Source organism: Pseudorca crassidens, chromosome 6, assembly GCF_039906515.1.
Source record: "Pseudorca crassidens isolate mPseCra1 chromosome 6, mPseCra1.hap1, whole genome shotgun sequence".
Classification (NCBI taxonomy): domain Eukaryota; kingdom Metazoa; phylum Chordata; class Mammalia; order Artiodactyla; family Delphinidae; genus Pseudorca; species Pseudorca crassidens.
Window position 1 is genome coordinate 32,431,126 of NC_090301.1, and position 17,246 is coordinate 32,448,371.

Consider the following 17,246-nt stretch of genomic DNA (forward strand, 5'->3'; position numbering starts at 1 on the left):
GAGAAAGGACTGTTTTAAGAGGACAACATGGTCATGCTACTAAGAAGAAAGATGAGCTCAGAAAAGTATCCAGTAAACAGCTGTGGCAATATGGAATTGCTTGATGAATTTTTAAAAAGTATTTTTAGCTGAGCAGTAGTGTAGAAATCAGATCAGAATGAATTTTAAGGATTGAGATGGATGCTGGGAAAGCAGCCCTAAGGTCCACAGAGCCGTGGTTCATTAGAGATGCCACTTAGATGTACAACAGGAGCTACCAAGGGGAAAGCTGGATGTAGGAGTCCAAAGCTCAGGAGAGAGGTCAGCGTGGGAAATAAACACTTGTCATTGGTGTATAGATGGTACTTACAGCATGAACCTAGAAGAGGATACCTGAGGAGTATAAACGCAAATCTGAGAATTCATCCCTGGGGCATGCCAACATTTCAAGGAACGACTCTCCTAAAGAGAAGCCAGCAAAGGGAGAACAAAGGAGCAGCCAGTGAGGTAGAAGGAAAGCCTGGGGAATGTGTAATCAGGGACTTAAGAGAGGAAAGTATTCAGGGGAATGTTTTCCTTCAGCTGAGTTGAAAGCTGCTGAGCAGAAAAACAAGATGAGAACAAAGACATGGATCCAACATGGTGCTCATCAATGACCTTGACAAGTGACACCTCAGGGGACAGACTGTCAGGTGCAGGAAGAACTAAGTTTGAGTACCTCAAACCAGAGGACAGATCAACATGGACTCCTGTCCCCAGAGGAATACGGATGATCTTCCCCCAAGCGGATCATCTGTGCTTGCCTTGGAAAGATGAGTCTGATCTGGATGCATAGATGTCTAGGGTGAGACAGGACGTACACAGTTTGCCCAGCCAAGGAACCACGGAATCAGGTCTCCTGGGAGGAGCAAAAACCAGGTGAAGCAGAGAGCACATGGCGGGGAGTTGTGGGTAATACAGCTTGAGCTTCAGTAGAATCTGGTCATGGGTATCTGGAGCTAGCTGGAGGCCCTGAATTCCTGCTCTGGCAGGAGAACCTGCCCTTGAGGAACATGGTGATGGTAATGGGACAGCCCAAGGAAGAAGAGGAGCTGAATGTGTGTATGTTGTGGGGCAGGGTCCGGGGAAGGGGGCCAGAGGGAGAAGAGGTGCCTGAAAGGAGGACCAGTCTGACAATCTCCTTCTTCCTTCAAGTGCCAATGCCGGCTCTCACCACCTGAGGACATCCTTCTGGAGCCTTTCCAAGGGCATAGTTTAGAGGTCCATCCTCCCCACTCCCATAAGGCCCATGCTGACTCTGGCACAAAAAAATGCTGCCCCTAGGGCAAACTGTTTCTAATTCTCACTTGAACAGGTCCTGTTGGCATTTACAACTGCTTCATGATTTCTCTTTCATTCTGAAATCCTACAACACCCGACTTGTATTGAGTGTCTCCTGTATGCCAGATGACTAAGCACATACAGCATGAGTACTGAGTGGAGGAGGTGGCGGGTGGCAGACCTCTCCTGGGTGGAGAGGGTGGCCTTGTGGATTTCAGTCTGATGCTCCCACAGGTGTCGGTGGTTGAGTAACCTCCCTCACTCTTTATCCCACGTTCTCCGGGAATTCACCTCGTGAAACTGTCCTCTCTTCACTACACACTTGGGCCCAGCATGTCCATCCGGGGTTTTTACGTTCCATTACCTTTTCCATGTTTGGGAGCTTTCATTCTACAGATTAAAAATATTTTTTTGAAATTAAAAAGAAAAAAAGAATTGAAGAAAGCACATATAGACAACTCTTTGTAAAATGTTTGGCCATACAGCAAATTAAAGAAATGGAACGAGCTAGAAGAGAATATAGTGTTAAAGAAAGGTTTATTTTAAGGTGGGAAATACCAGAGCAGTTTTACATGCTGAGATAAACAATCTAATGAGACAGGAAAGGTGGAAGAGGCAAAAGGGTTTAAGGAAAGGAACAAAATATTTGAGAAGGGGAGAGCTCAAATGGAGAGACTAGTCTTTGATTGGAGGAGAACAGTTCTTTTAGAAACTGTCGTCTTTGCAAAAAAGAAAAAGGAGAAAGTTGCTGCAGTTAAAAGGTTTATAGGGCTTCCCTGGTGGCACAGTGGTTGAGAGTCCGCCTGCCGATGCAGGGGACACGGGTTCGTGCCCTGGTCCAGGAAGATCCCACATGCCGCGGAGCGGCTGGGCCCATGAGCCATGGCCGCTGAGCCTGCGTGTCCGGAGCCTGTGCTCCGCAACGGGAGAGGCCACAACAGTGAGAAGCCCGCGTACCACAAAAAAAAAAAAAAAAAAGGTTTATAGATTTTAATCTGGGAAGATGAAGATTTAGGCTAGTAGCTTTAATCTCTGAAGTATGAGGCAGGGCAATATATAAAAATGAAGAGGGCAGAGAGATTTGTGGATATAAAAAGAGAAGAAAAAAAAAAAGAAAGACATGAAAATAAGACATATTTATCTCAAGGCTTCCCTGGTGGCACAGTGGTTAAGAATCTGCCTGCCAATTCAGGGGACACGGGTTCGAGCCCTGGTCCAGGAAGATCCCACATGCCGCGAAGCAACTAAGCCCGTGAGCCACAACTACAGAGCCTGTGCTCTAGAGCCCGCGTGCCACAACTACTGAGCCTGTGCTCTAGAGCCCGCAAGCCACAACTACTGAGCCCACGTGCCACAACTACTGAAGCCCACATGCCTAGAGTCTCTGCTCCGCAACCAGAGAAGCCACCACAATGAGAAGCTCACACACCGCAACAAAGAGTAGCCCCCGCTCACTGCAACTAGAGAAAGCCCGCACTCAGCAACGAAGACCTAATGCAGCCATAAATAAATAAATAAATTTATTTGTAAAAAAAAGGCCATTCTCAATTCTATCTTACTTAAAAAAAAAAGACATCTTTATCTCAGAAAAAACAGGGAGGATTAAACGAGATCAGGTATGCCAAGAATTTAGCACAGAACTTGGCACAATAGAAGAGCTCAATAAATGATAGACCTTTTTATGTTATCTGATCTCCAGATGTAGAAAATCTTTTAAATATAAAGCAATGGTCAGGAAGGACAACTACGATCTCCAAAACTGCTATATTATAAAAGTTTTTAAATAATATAATAAAGCTTCAAAATATAGACAAGCAAATCAAAACCCTACACCCAACAGGGTAACAAACGTAAATTTAAATACACAAATTTAAGACAGAAAATTTAAAACCAACTCTGTAAACGACAGTTATATTGAAAAGACGAGCCACAAACTGGTTTAAAATATCTACAAAACATATTTGATAAAGAACCAGCATCCAAACTACGCACGGAACTCTTAAAACTCAACAGTAAGAAAACAATCAAATTTTTTAATGGGCAACAGATCTGAACAGATACCTCACCAAAGAAGATATACAGATGGCAAATAAGCATATGAAAAGATTCAACATTATATGTCATGAAGGAATTGCAAACTAAAACAACAAGATACCACTACACACCTGTTAGAACAGCTAAAATCCAAAACACTGACAACACCAAATGCTGGAGAGGAAGTGGAAGGAGAACTCTCACTCATTGCTGGTGCGAATGCAGAATGGTACAGCCACTTTGGAAGACAGACTGGCAGTTTATTACAAAACTAAATACACTCTTATCATATGATGCAGTAACCATGCTCCTCAGTATTTACTCAAATGAGCTGAAAATTTATGTTTATACAAATTTTGCACAAGGATACTCTTATTGTATGATCCAGCACTTGGTATTTTCCTAAAAGAGCTGGAAACTTATGTCCACACAAAAACCTATATATAGATATTTATAGAAGCTTTATTCATAATTGCCAAAACTTAAAAGCAACCAAGATGTCCTTGAGTAAGTGAATGGAGAAATAAACAGTTGTACATCAAACAACTGAATACTATTTAGCACTAAAAAGAAATGAGCTATCAAGCCATGAAAAGACATGGAGGAATAATAAATGTATATTACTAAGTGAAAGAAGCCAATCTGAAAAGGCTACATACTGTATGAGTTTAACTACGTGACATTCTGAAAAAGGCAAAATTATGGAGACAGGAAAAAAGATCAGTGGTTGCCAGGAGTTTGTGGAAAGGGACGGGAGGGATAAATAGGTGGAACCCAGGAGATTTTTAGGGCGGTGAAACTATTCTGTATAATACTGTAATGGTGGGTACATGTCACTATACATTTGTCAAAAATCATAGAATGTGAAACACCGAAAGCAAACCCTAATGTAAACTACAGACTTTAGTTAATAATTACAATATTGGTTCAGCTTTGATAATGTACCACACTAGTGCAGGATGTTAATAAAAGGGGCAACTGGGCGTAGGGGTTTAGGGGTATATGAGAACACTCTGTATTCCATTTTTTCTGTAAAACTAAAACTGATCTAAAATAAAAGCCCTATAACCAACATTCTTATAAGACAGTTCTATCCCAGCTACCTTCTGTTCTACTTATTTAGCCCATAGAGGAAAAAAAAAATCAGTATTTTTGCACCTCCAAACTCTAGAAGTACTAGGTCCTCCCAATACAGCTTTCTCTCTTTGCTCCATTCCAGTAGGATTTAACCTTCAGAATTTTCTCAAGAAAAGTCAGGCAGGGCTTCCCTGGTGGCGCAGTGGTTAAGAATCCACCTGCCAATGCAGGGGACATGGGTTCGAGCCCTGGTCCGGGGAGATCCCACATGCTGCAGAGCAACTAAGCCCGTGCACCACAACTACCGAGCCTGCACTCTAGAGCCCGCGTGCCACAACTACTGAAGCCCGCGCGCCTAGAGCCCATGCTCCACAACGAGAGAAGCCACCGCAGTGAGAAGCCCGCGCACCGCAGCTAAGAGTAGAGCCTGCTCACTGCAACGAAGACCCAATGCAGCGAAAGGAAAAAAAGAAAAGTCAGGCAACAATTTTCATGCCTACTCCCATATCATGCCCAGTTCAGTCAGGATCTACTCAGATCTCGCTCCCTGTGCACAGCTCAAGCATTTCTACAGATTAGCAAACCTCAAACTGGGGATGAAATCTCAATCCTCCTTTTTAGTAGACAACCCCAATTTCTATGACTGATTTTCATAAACCTCTCCTGATATATGTGGATATGAGGGAGAAGCACAGCATTTCTACCACCCTCTTATAAGAAATCTTTATTCGTTTACATACACATATGTAAATGAATGGATATATATACCTATGTATATGTATATTAATGGATATACAGAGAATAAGGGGGTGAAAAGCAGTCTCATCTCTTAGCAGGTCCTATAAGAGTAACATAACAGCCTTTATTAAAATACAGAGGTAATTGTTAAATATTGTCCTCAACTTTGGAGCCTGAACTATAACACCAAGACAACAAAATAAAGTCTCATTTAATATCCTCTTACACAAATAATTAGAAACCATATAAATGTCCAACAACAGGGAAAGAGTTACATAAATTTGGCACAACTATATCATAAGATATTTAGTATTAAAAACTGTTTATGGGGTTTCCCTGGTGGCGCAGTCGTTGAGAGTCCGCCTGCCGATGCAGGGGACACGGGTTCGTGCCCCAGTCCGGGAGGATCCCACGTGCCGCGGAGCGGCTGGGCCTGTGAGCTATGGCCGCTGAGCCTGCGCATCCAGAGCCTGTGCTCCGCAACGGGAGAAGCCACAGCAGTAAGAGGCCCGCGTACTGCAAAAAAACAAAAAAGAAAACTGTTTACGGGACTTCTCTGGTGGCGCAGTGGTTAAGAATCCACCTGCCAATGCAGAGGACACGGGTTTGATCCCTGGTCCGGGAAGATCCCACATGCTGCGGAGCAACTAAGCCCGTGCACCACAACTACTGATCCTGCGCACCACAACTACTGAAGCCCACCTGCCGGAGAGCCTGCACGCCCCAACTACTGAGCCCATGCACCTCAACTACTGAAGCCTATGCACTCTAGCGCCCGCGTGCCGCAACTTCTGAGCCCGTGTGCTGCAACTACTGAAGCCCACGTGCCTAGAGACCATGCTCCACAACAAGAGAAGTCACTGCAATGAGAAGCCCGCACACTGCAACCAAGAGTAGCCCCCGCTCGCCGCAACCAGAGAAAACCTGCGTGCAGCAACAAAGACCCAACACAGCCAAACACAGCCAAAACCTGCGTGCAGCAACAAAGACCCAACACAGCCAAAAACACAACAGGCTCTGCCTTTCTGTTTGCTTTAGAGTTTTCATTCTTTTTTCCTTTATAGTCATCTTCTACACTGTCTCCTGGCCAAAACAAACGAACAAAAAATAACTCAGTACAGGAAAGCAGTATTAAAGATAGTATTATCTCTTTCTTGTTCAGCATCTATTACTGTTTTTTCTGGTTAAAGAATTCCACATTCATGTGGCAAATTTAGTTCGTGGCAGTTGACTCCCATTCTCCCTCCACCTTACCCATGCCACAGGTATGGACACAAGACCCAAGCTTACCTAAAGTACACCAATCCTTTGGACACTGTCTGATTTAGAGGACACTGATTCAAGTTAAGCCAGTAAGAGTCTTCTCTGGAACTTCTCTAACAGATTGGAAAATTAATTAGTTAGCAAAGGTTGCTGTGGTGGCCACAGAGACACATGTTCTGACCTCCCTTCAAGAGACCATGCTTTAGGGAGCCCAGGTGACTGACAGTCACCAGCTGCACCTTTAGAGATGGTGCTCATGCTGAGCCACACTTCTCCTAAGAAATGTATTATTCCTGAATAACAAAGTATAGATCATACTTGAAAGTAATTACCCTGATTTTGGTCCTTCCTGGTTTCATACATGGTATCAGCAACAAGAGGCAAAAGAGACTAACAAGGATCCTATTTAATCCCTGCGTTGGGTCAACATTTTCAACTCAGAAGTATCCTGATCTTGGAGTCATGCCCTTAAATGCTGGCCCAGTCTCTAGTTTGCCAAGCAAACTTCCTTTTCTGCATGGTGGGCTCATCATCTGTTGCTTCTTACCTAGCCCATATAATGAACCCAATTCTACTGATCCCCAGGCAATTTGTTATTCTGAATCAGCTCATCCCTAGTACCTAAATTCTCCTTTATACTCCTCTTGCTGAACTGCTACTTTGGCCTGTCCATACCTCTCTGTGCTTACCATCTCTGTCCTTCATCACCTACAGTGTTCTAATTCTTCTCCCCTCACATTTGCAGCTCCTCAACTGTCCTAACCTAAAAACAACTAAATTTGTTTCCCCTCATCATATCCCACTTCCCCTTTCCAGCTTCTCAAAACTCTAAGTGAAAAAATCCTCTCCACCCAAAACTCCACCTTGTGTTTAAAGCATTCTTTATCTTCTTACAAATCAGAACCTTTGTCATTCATGACTTTACATGGCAATACAAACCATTTTTAAATCATTTAAAAGTTTTCTTAAAATCCTAACACAAGATATAGCAACTGAATAGAAAACTTACAAGTGTCTTAAGTGTAAAATCGCTTCAATTTCTAAATACCTAAATCTGTATGTACCAGTACATGTACTGTATATATATAGAGAGTGTCAGTATATATAAATATACTACATATTCTATATTAAGAATATAAGCGGGCTTCCGTGGTGGCGCAGTGGTTGTAGAGTCTGCCTGCCGATGCAGGGGACACGGGTTCGTGCCCCGGTCCGGGAAGATCCCACATGCCGCGGAGCGGCTGGGCCTGTGCGCCATGGCCGCTGAGCCTGCGCGTCCGGAGCCTGTGCTCCGCAACGGGAGAGGCCACAACAGTGAGAGGCCCGCGTACCGCAAAAAAAAAAAAAAAAAAGAAGAATATAAGCTAGAAGAATATAAGCTATATACTGTTCTAACTTAACAGATGAAAAAGGTTAATTCTTTCAGATCAAGCAAGGTATGAATTTGGGATCTCTGTGTAGATTCTACAAATGAGAGAAACTATAGGTGGAATTCTCTAAAATTTTTCAGTGGGTAGAGGCTTAAAAGACCCAAAGTATCAATAGGTAGATGCCTATCCACGCCCACCCTATCCCCACACACACCACTCCTCCACACACAGAGCCAGAAAAAAGAACAGGCAAGAACTTAGATCAGAAACAACGCTCCCTATGATTTGTAAGTTACCATGTAGCAATTATAAATGATGTAAGCCTGCTATTAAGAACCTTCCCAAGAGGGCTTTCTATCTCGAAATGTGATATGGAGACATTTTTACTGATAAAAGTAAGATGTCATTCATAGGAAGTCAATTGAAAATGTAATCAGTGAAAATTCATCTATCTGCTTGGGAATTAGAAGATAAGTTCATATGGGATGGAGAGAACTATAAAGACATATGTAAAAGACTGAAAAATTGTATTTAACGTGTCATAGCGGATCACATTTTTATCTAACATTCCCTCCATCTTTATTAAAAAGAGAAAAGAAACTTCTCTCCACCTCATACCCTGGGTGTGACCTACACTAGGCCAATTCTAATACTTTTGCCCATTCTAGGCCACAGTGATTTTCTTCCAGAGAAATACAGATACATCTCTGGATTTTTTCCAACTGATTCTAGAAGAGAGAACTTTCCTTTCCTCTTAGATGTATGAGGTCTGAAACATATGTAAGGCTATCTCACAGGACACGGAGTATGCCTATCTGAAAGGACAAAGCCAACATGCAGAAAGAAACAGAAATGAGAGAGTTTGAGTTCTTGATGCCAGCCATTCCTACTTTTTCACATGGCTTGGTTAGTAACTAATACATTCACATTTTTGCTATTTGTGATTGGGCAGGAGGAGGTGCTGACTGAAGAGGAACTGACCACCACACTCAAGGTACGGTGCACGCCTGCTGAGGAGTTCAGAGAGTTTAAAGACCAGGATGGATGCGGAGATGATAAAAGGGAAGAGGACAGGGCTTCCCTGGTAGCGCAGTGGTTGAGAGTCCGCCTGCCGATGCAGGGGGATGCGGGTTCGTGCCCCAGTCTGGGAAGATCCCACATGCCGCAGAGCGGCTGGGCCCGTGAGCCATGGCCGCTGAGCCTGCGCATCCGGAGCCTGTGCTCCGCAACGGGAGAGGCCACAGCAGTGAGGGGCCCACGTACCGCAAAAAAAAAAAAAAAAAAAAAAAAAAAAAAGGGAAGAGGACAGCCTGACAATCACAAGTGTCACTAAACTCAAAACATCATGAAGACAGCTTCTTGGGGACAGTGTTTTGTTGACCCTGCAAACCTATGCCACAGACTTAAAAACTGAACAAGATTTATTCAGTAATAAGGAAGTCTACGCCAAACTCAGCTAGAAGGAACAGAACGCTTCACGGATTTCTTATGATCAGAAGATGATCTTACACCAATTGTTGGAACTGACAAGTTAGCAAGGTTCCCTGTTGCCTGAAGGAGCATCATTATGGAAAAGAACATTATTCTAAGCTGATATTCACTGATGCTTGAAAAGGAAAATATGGACCTTTTGCTTTGCTTTTCGTATTAAACACCAAGAGGAAAAGTTAAAAAAAGTTTTTTCAAATTGAGTTTCTGTCACTTGAAGCCAAGGAATCCTAAAACACTTAAAAGTGTTACTTTTAATAGCTTAATATATACTGGCTTCAGCTCTCAGTAACATGGCATCTTTAAAATAGTTGTTATGTCACCTACCTAGACAACCTATGTATATGCTAACTGGAAACAACTGAGGCAGATAAACTTGATATTCACCTCCACCCCTAAAGTATCAGTGGAGAGAAAAAGAAGGTTACTTTAGAAATAAAACAAAAGATCACTGACTAATCTTTTCGAGATTCAAAAAATAAAGTTATTTGCTGAGATTGTGGTTGGCTATTTCAGGAAAACCTATCACTACAGCCAAAGTGAGGTTTCTAGAAAATGATGAGGATAACAGAAAAGATAGGGCATTTGGGTTCTTATTCTAGCTCTGCTACTATCTTACCAGGTCATAAATAACTCACTTATACTCTCAAGAAATCAGTTACTACTTGTTACATTGGAAAATCTAGACTATTACGTCATTTTCAGCTATAAAATACCATCATTCTTTTCTGGAATTTGGAAGTAGGTCATTTTAGATTCAACTATACATGCTTATCTAAAAAGTGACAGATCACAAGTTTTATAATAGTATCTATTTTAGGTTAGGAAAAAAATAAGTCTGGTAAATTTGACATCAAATTTGTTTTAAAACAGACAAAAGTTTTAAAACACTTTCCTTATTACTTAAAGATGCTCTCCTTTACTCAGTTGCCTTTTTAAACACATTTCAAGTATGGGAGAAAATATTTGCAAATACATGACTGATAAGGAGTTAATATCCAAAATATATGAACAGCTCATACAACTCAGTATTGAAAAAACCCAATTAAAAATGGGCGGAAGACCTGAATAGACATTTTTCCAAAGAAGATATACAAATGGTCAACAGACACATGAAAAGATGCTCAACATCACTAATCATTCACAGAAATGCAAATCAATACCACAATGAGATATCACCTCACATCTGTCAGAATGGCTATCATCCAAAAAAAAAGAAAAAAAAAAAGACCACAAATAACAAATGTTGGCAAGGATGTGGAGAAAAGGGAATCCTTGTACACTATTAGGAGGAATGTAAATTGGTGCAGCCACTGTGAAAAACAGTAAAGAGACATTTTAAAAGAATATAAAACCACAAAAAAGGGAAAACAATTTTAGAAACTCAACCCAAGAGGTCCAAATCTGACTAATAAAAACATAAAAAAAGAAAACACAGCAGAAACATCACACAATTTTTCAGAGTTAAAGAATATAAGACTCCACTAAATGTACTCATCAAATGCTTAGTACAACTGATGGAAAAAGACCAATAGCAAAAAACATCATCATGAGGAATAAATGATCCTACAAGCCTCCAGACAGGGAGAGAAAAAAAAAAACATATACAAAAAAAAAACATCAGGAAGCAAAATGGCACCTGACTTCTCAAAAGCAACACCAAAAGCTAATAGAAAATGTAGAAATAGAAGAATGTCTTTACAATCTGAGAGAAAATTATTTCCAACCTATAATTCCTTACCAATCAAACCATCAATCTAGTGAAAGTTGAATAAGATTTTCAGCACACTTTTTTTTTTTTAAACTTTCCATGTACCGTTTCTCAGGAAGCACTGGAGGATGTACATCCTCAAAACAGAAAGGCAAGAAAGGAGGAAGCATGGAATCCAGAAAATAGCATCTACATCAAAGAGGCAAAGGAAAATCAAAGACCAATGGCAAAGAAAATTTCTGAGATGACGGCTGGGTTAATAATTCATATAATCCATATTGGAGAAGAACAGCCAAGGGCTCCAAGAAATACACTTCCTGGGAGAGGAAATAAAACTGATATTGGGAGACAATTCTCCGTGGTTCTTCTGCATTTTGTACATTGCGGTGAGCAGACGCACTGATGGTCTTTGTTTCACTATCTTTTCAAGTATGTTTGTACAGAAAACAGTCTTAGAAGATAAAGAGTATCTCCCTCTGGAGCAAGGGGCAGGTATTTTTACCGACCTACATAAAAGATTCAGGTTCCCTAAATTCAGGGTTCCTCCCAATAATGCAACCCACTGCATGTGCAGATATCACCTGGCCTTCCTCATGTCACACTGAGATCAGGGGTTTTAGGAATAAGATCAGGAGTTTTAGGAATATTATTTAGGAATAATAATAAGTGAAAATAAGGATTTTCACACTGAAAGTCAGGGGTTTTAGGAATAATGATACTCTGGCTAATGTTATTGCTGTGAGTAATAAAGTCTTATGTCTCTGACACAGGAGTCTCATGTCTTCTGCCACAGCAACCATAAAACTGTGGCTAGCTAGCCTGTTAGGTCGAAAACAGGGTTAAATTTCAGACCCTTCACAGTTTTTGACAACTGATAGATCACTAATATGCTTTAATATATTGAGATAAGATTTATACATCCAGAGGAAAGTTTAGAGATGAAACAGAGATAGATACATAAGTAATTAAGCCTTCGAAGAAGTGAGGTAATTATTAGCCCCAAGGAAAAGAAAAAATTTGCTTAGGAAAGGAAATAAAATCACCAGTCCACTGTATGATTCAGCTGTGAATATTTACATAGATATAATGGATACAATAAATCCAAACTGCTAGAAGTTATGTTGAAAAGATGGGAAAAAGTATAGGAAAGTGAAGTCACCATTTCTCATAGCAGAATTATCTAAAACTTTAAAAATAGCAACATGAACATGGACACGTGGAGGTAAAAATCAGAAGAAACATAAAAGTTGAAAGAGTCTCCAGACAGAGGGAAATCAAAAGTAAAGGGGGTACTCTTTTTTTTTGGGGGGGGGGTGAGGGTGTAGACATTGAATAGAATTATAACCGTGGAAATAATCAAATCTGTGTAATTCAATATGGCAGTCACTAGGCACATGTGGCTATCGAGCACTTGAAAGGTAGGTAGTAGAAATGTAAAATTTCAATTGAATTTCAATTAATTTAAATTTCAGTAACATATAAGGTCAATATACAAAGTCAATTGTATATATAGTAATAAACAATCCAAAAATTAAATTAAGAAATCAACTCCATTTACAATAGTATCCAAAAGAATAAAATACTTAGAAATCATTTTAAAATTAGAAGTATAAGACTTAAGACACTGAAAACTACAAAACATTATTAAAATAAATTAAAGAACTAATTAAGTGGAAAGCCATCCCATGTTCATTGATCAGAAGACTTAATGTAATTAAGATGGCTCCCCAAGTTTATCTACAGATTCAATACAATCCCAGTCAAAATCCCAGCAGCCTTTTTGGCAGAAATTAACAAGGCATCCAAAAATTCATATGGAAATTCAAGGGATGCAGAGTAGCTGAAATAATCTTGAAAAAGCACAAAGTTGGGGGACTTCCCTTGTGGTCCAGTGGTTAAGAATACGCATTCCAATGCAGGGAACGCGGGTCCAATCCCTGGTGGAGGAACTAAGCCTGCGCACCGCAACTACTGAACCCGCGCACCACAACTAGAGAGCCCGCGTGCCACAACTAGAAAGAAGCCCGCGTGCTGCAACAAAGAGCCTGCATGCCACAACTACGACCCAACACGGCCAAAAAATAAATAAATAAATATATATATATATATATATATATATATTTTAAAAAAGGACAAAGTTGGAGGACACATACATCAAAATTTCAAAACTACAATAATCAAGACTGTGGTACTGGGGTAAGGATATACATGGATAATGGATTAGAACTGAGAGTCCAGAAACAAAATAATATCTTTATGGGAAATTCATTTTCAAGAAAGGTGCCAAGATAATTCAATGGGGAAAGAAAAATCTTTTCAACAATCAATGCTGAGATGAATAAATGCACATGCAAAGGAATACATATGGGCCCTGTACCTCACAACATACCAAAAATTAACTCAAAACAGACCACAGATCTAAATGTAAGAGTTAAAACTATGACTCCTAGGAGGAAACACGGGAGTAAATCTTTGTGACCTTGGATTAGGTGATAGTTTCTTAGATATAATACCAAAAGCACAGAGAAAAAGAAAAAATATATATGTTGGACTTCATTAAAATTAAAAACTTGTGCATCAAAGGACACCATCAAGAAAATGAAAAGAAAACCCACAGATGGAAGACAATACTGTCATCCCTCAGTATCTTTGGGGGACTGGTTCCAGACTCCCTGCAGATACCAAAATCCACCACTGCTCAAGTCCTTTATATAAAATGGCATATCCATTTTATATAACCTCAGTATCCATGGGTTCTGCATCCTCGGATTCCGTATCCTCGGGTTCTACCAATTTGATCTGCAGTTCGTTGAATCCACAGATGCGGGACCCGTTGATGATGGGTGACTGTATTTGCAAATCAAATATCTGATAAGGGACCTGTATCCAAAATATATGAAGAATTCTTACAATTAGAAAATGAAAAGACAAACAATCCAATTTTTAAATGTGCAAAGGATTTGAATAGACATTTCTCCAAAGAAGATATACCAATGGTCAATAAACACATGAAAGGATGCTCAACATCATTAGTTGTTAGGAAAATGCATATCAAAACAACAAAAAAGCCACGTCACACCCACTAAGACGGCTGTAAGCAAAAAGACAGTCAATAACAAGTATTGATGAGGATGTGGAGAAACTAGAACTCTTGTACAATGCTAGTGGGAATGTAAAATGGTATAACCAGCTTGGACAACAATCTCACAGTTCCACAAATAGTTAAATATAGTTGCCATGTGACCTGACAATTCCATTCTTAGGTATATACCCAAGAGAAAGAAAAAATATATGCCTACATAAAAACGTATACATGAATGTTTATAATGTTACATGTTAATATATGTTCTGGTAGCATTATTCATAATAGCCAAAATGTGGAAACAACTCAAAAATCCATCAACTGAGGAATGGATAAAAAAAGTGTAGTACAGCCATTCAGCTATAAAAAGGAATGAAGCACTGATACATAATACAACGTGGATGAACCTTGAAAACACGCTAAGTGAAAAAAATCTAGACATAAAAGGCCACATAGCATATGATTCCATTTCTATGAAATGTCCAGAACAAACAAAAAACCCCAAAAAACTATATTAGTAGTTGCCTAGATATAGGCAGCTGGGAGGATAAGAGGTGGTAACTCAGTGGTATGGGGTTTCTTTTTGAGGTAATGAAAATGTTCTAAAAATTAACTGTACTTATGATTGCATATATCTGTGAAGATACTAAAAACTCCTGAATTATACACTTTAAATGGGTACTTAAATGGTATGTGAATTATATCTCTATAAAACTTATTTTAAAAAAAGACAAAATGATATACTGACATATTACAATATAGTGAACCTTGAAAACATTAAAGAACGCAGACACAAAAAATCACATATGAGTCCATTTATATGAAGTGTCTAGAATAGGCAAATTCATAAAGACAAAAAGATTAATGGTTGCCAGGAGGCAGAGGGAGAGGGGGATGGGGAAATGATGGCTAAAGGGTACAGGCTTCTTTCTGGAGTGATGAATATGTTCTGGAATCAGATAGTGGTGACGGTTGCACAATCTTGTGAATACAATAAAAACCCACTAAACTGTACACTTTAAATAGGTGAATTTTACAGTATGTGAAATATATCTCAATTCAAAAAATTTAAATGGCCACAAATGGCTACTGTACTAGACAGCACAGCCATAGAGGGTGCCTAAATTCAAAGCAGCCTTCGATTAGCAAGAAACAGACTTCTGTTTTCAGCCATTTGAGAAGTAGGGGCTGGGAAGAGACCAGGAACAGACAAATTTAAGACTAGCAAAGAAGTGCTAAACATTTGGACTGTAATTGCTTAAAACTTTTGAATATAAATTCAGATGAAAGTCCAAAAGCTATAACCCAAGGATGGATGACTTCATAACAGTGTTTAACCTCTATGGGCATAAGCTTCTGAGTTTATAAAAAGAAAATTAACTACAAGAGCATTTCCCAGACTGTGCTGTAGGTCTTATTAATAGCTACTGGGCATCCAAAAACAGTTTCGAGGACTAATACATTTTGTGAAACACTACATGTAGGTAACTTAAACAGGTTTCTTTACTGCAAGACTTCCCAGAACACTTGAAATGATATTGTGTTTTGTAGGTTCAAAAGGGGCACATTATGCAGTAACTACTTTACAACAAATATTTTTACATATTACACAATTCTGGTTTGGGAAATACTGAACTATATGAGTTATAACGGTTCCACCAGCTTTAGAGCTATATGAGTTCGATCCCTGGCCCGGGAATATCCCACATGCCACAGAGCAACTAAGCCCATGCGCCACAACTACTGAGCCTGTGCTCTAGAGCCCGCGTGCCACAACTACTGAAGCCTGCATGCCTAGAGCCCATGCTCTGCAACGAGAGAAGCCACGACAATGAAAAGCCCACACACTGCAACGAAGAGTAGACCCCGCTTGCTGCAACTAGAGAAAGCCTGCACACAGCAACAAAGACCCAACACAGCCAAAAATAAAAACAAATGAATAAACTTATAAAAACAAAAACAAACAAAAAAACCTATGGGATACTGCAAAAGCAGTTCTAAGAGAGAAGTTTCTAGCAATACAACCCTACCTCAAGAAACAAGAAAAATCTCATAGAAACAATCTAACCTTACACCTAAAGGAACTAGAGAAAGAAGAACAAACAAAAACCAAAGTTAGTAGAAGGAAAGATATCATAAAGATCAGAGCAGACATAAATGAAATAGAAACAAAGAAAACGATACCAAAGATCAATAAAACTAGAAGCTGGTTCTTTGAGAAGATAAACAAAATTGATAAACCATTAGCCAGACTCATCAAGAAAAAGAGGGAGAGGACTCAAATCAATAAAATTAGAAATGAAAAAGGAGAAGTTACAACAGACATCACAGAAATACAAAGCATCCTAAGAGACTACTACAAGCAACTCTATGCCAATAAAATGGACAACCTAGAAAAAAAGGACAAATTCTTGGAAAGGTATAACCTTCCAAGACTAAACCAGGAAGAAATAGAAAATATAAACAGACCAATCACAAGTAATGAAATTGAAACTGTGATTAAAAATCTCCCAACAGGGCTTCCCTGGTGGCGCAGTGGTTGAGAGTCGGCCTGCCGATGCAGGGGACACGGGTTCGTGCCCCGGTCTGGGAAGATCGCACATGCCATGGAGCGGCTGGGCCCATGAACCACGGCCGCTGAGCCTGCGCGTCCGGAGCCTGTGCTATGCAGCGGGAGAGGCCGCAAGAGTGAGAGGCCAGCGTAATGCAAAAAAAAAAAAAAAAAAAAAAATCTCCCAACAAACAAAAGTCTAGGACTAGATGGCTTCTCAGGTGAATTCTATCAAACATTTAGAGAAGAGCTAATACCCATCCTTCTCAAACTCTTGCAAGAAACTGCAGAGGAAGGAACACTTCCAAACTCATTGTAGAAGGCCACCATCACCTTGATACCAAAACCAGACAAAGATACTACAAAAAAACAAAATTACATACCAATATCACTGATGAATATAGATACAAAAATCCTCAAGAAAATACTAGCAAACAGAATCCACCAACATATTAAAAGGATCAGACACCATGATCAAGTGGGATTTATCCCAGGGATGCAAGGATTCTTCAATAGATGCAAATCAATGAATGTGATACACCATATTAACAAACTGAAGAAGAAAAACCATATGATCATCTCAATAGATGCAGATAAGGCTTTTGACAAAATTCAACAGCCATTTATGAAAAA

At 39.9% G+C, this 17,246-nt stretch overlaps 1 protein-coding gene across 43 annotated transcripts in view; it reads right to left on the minus strand.

Annotated features, from left to right (window-relative positions):
• Window positions 1-17,246, minus strand: part of ABI2 (abl interactor 2) — a 100,313-nt gene that overhangs the window by 75,202 nt on the left and 7,865 nt on the right. For 18 of the 43 annotated variants that reach the window (XR_010944304.1, XM_067740920.1, XM_067740901.1 and 15 more), the window contains exon 2: window positions 13,720-13,860. The exons of the other annotated variants lie outside the window; for them this stretch is intronic. Coding sequence is in view for 17 of the 18 variants with exons in the window: in XM_067740920.1 (XP_067597021.1) it covers window positions 13,720-13,860 (141 nt within the window). In the remaining variant the exon portion in view is untranslated. The remainder of the gene's footprint in view (window positions 1-13,719; window positions 13,861-17,246) is intronic. 43 annotated transcript variants of the gene reach the window in all.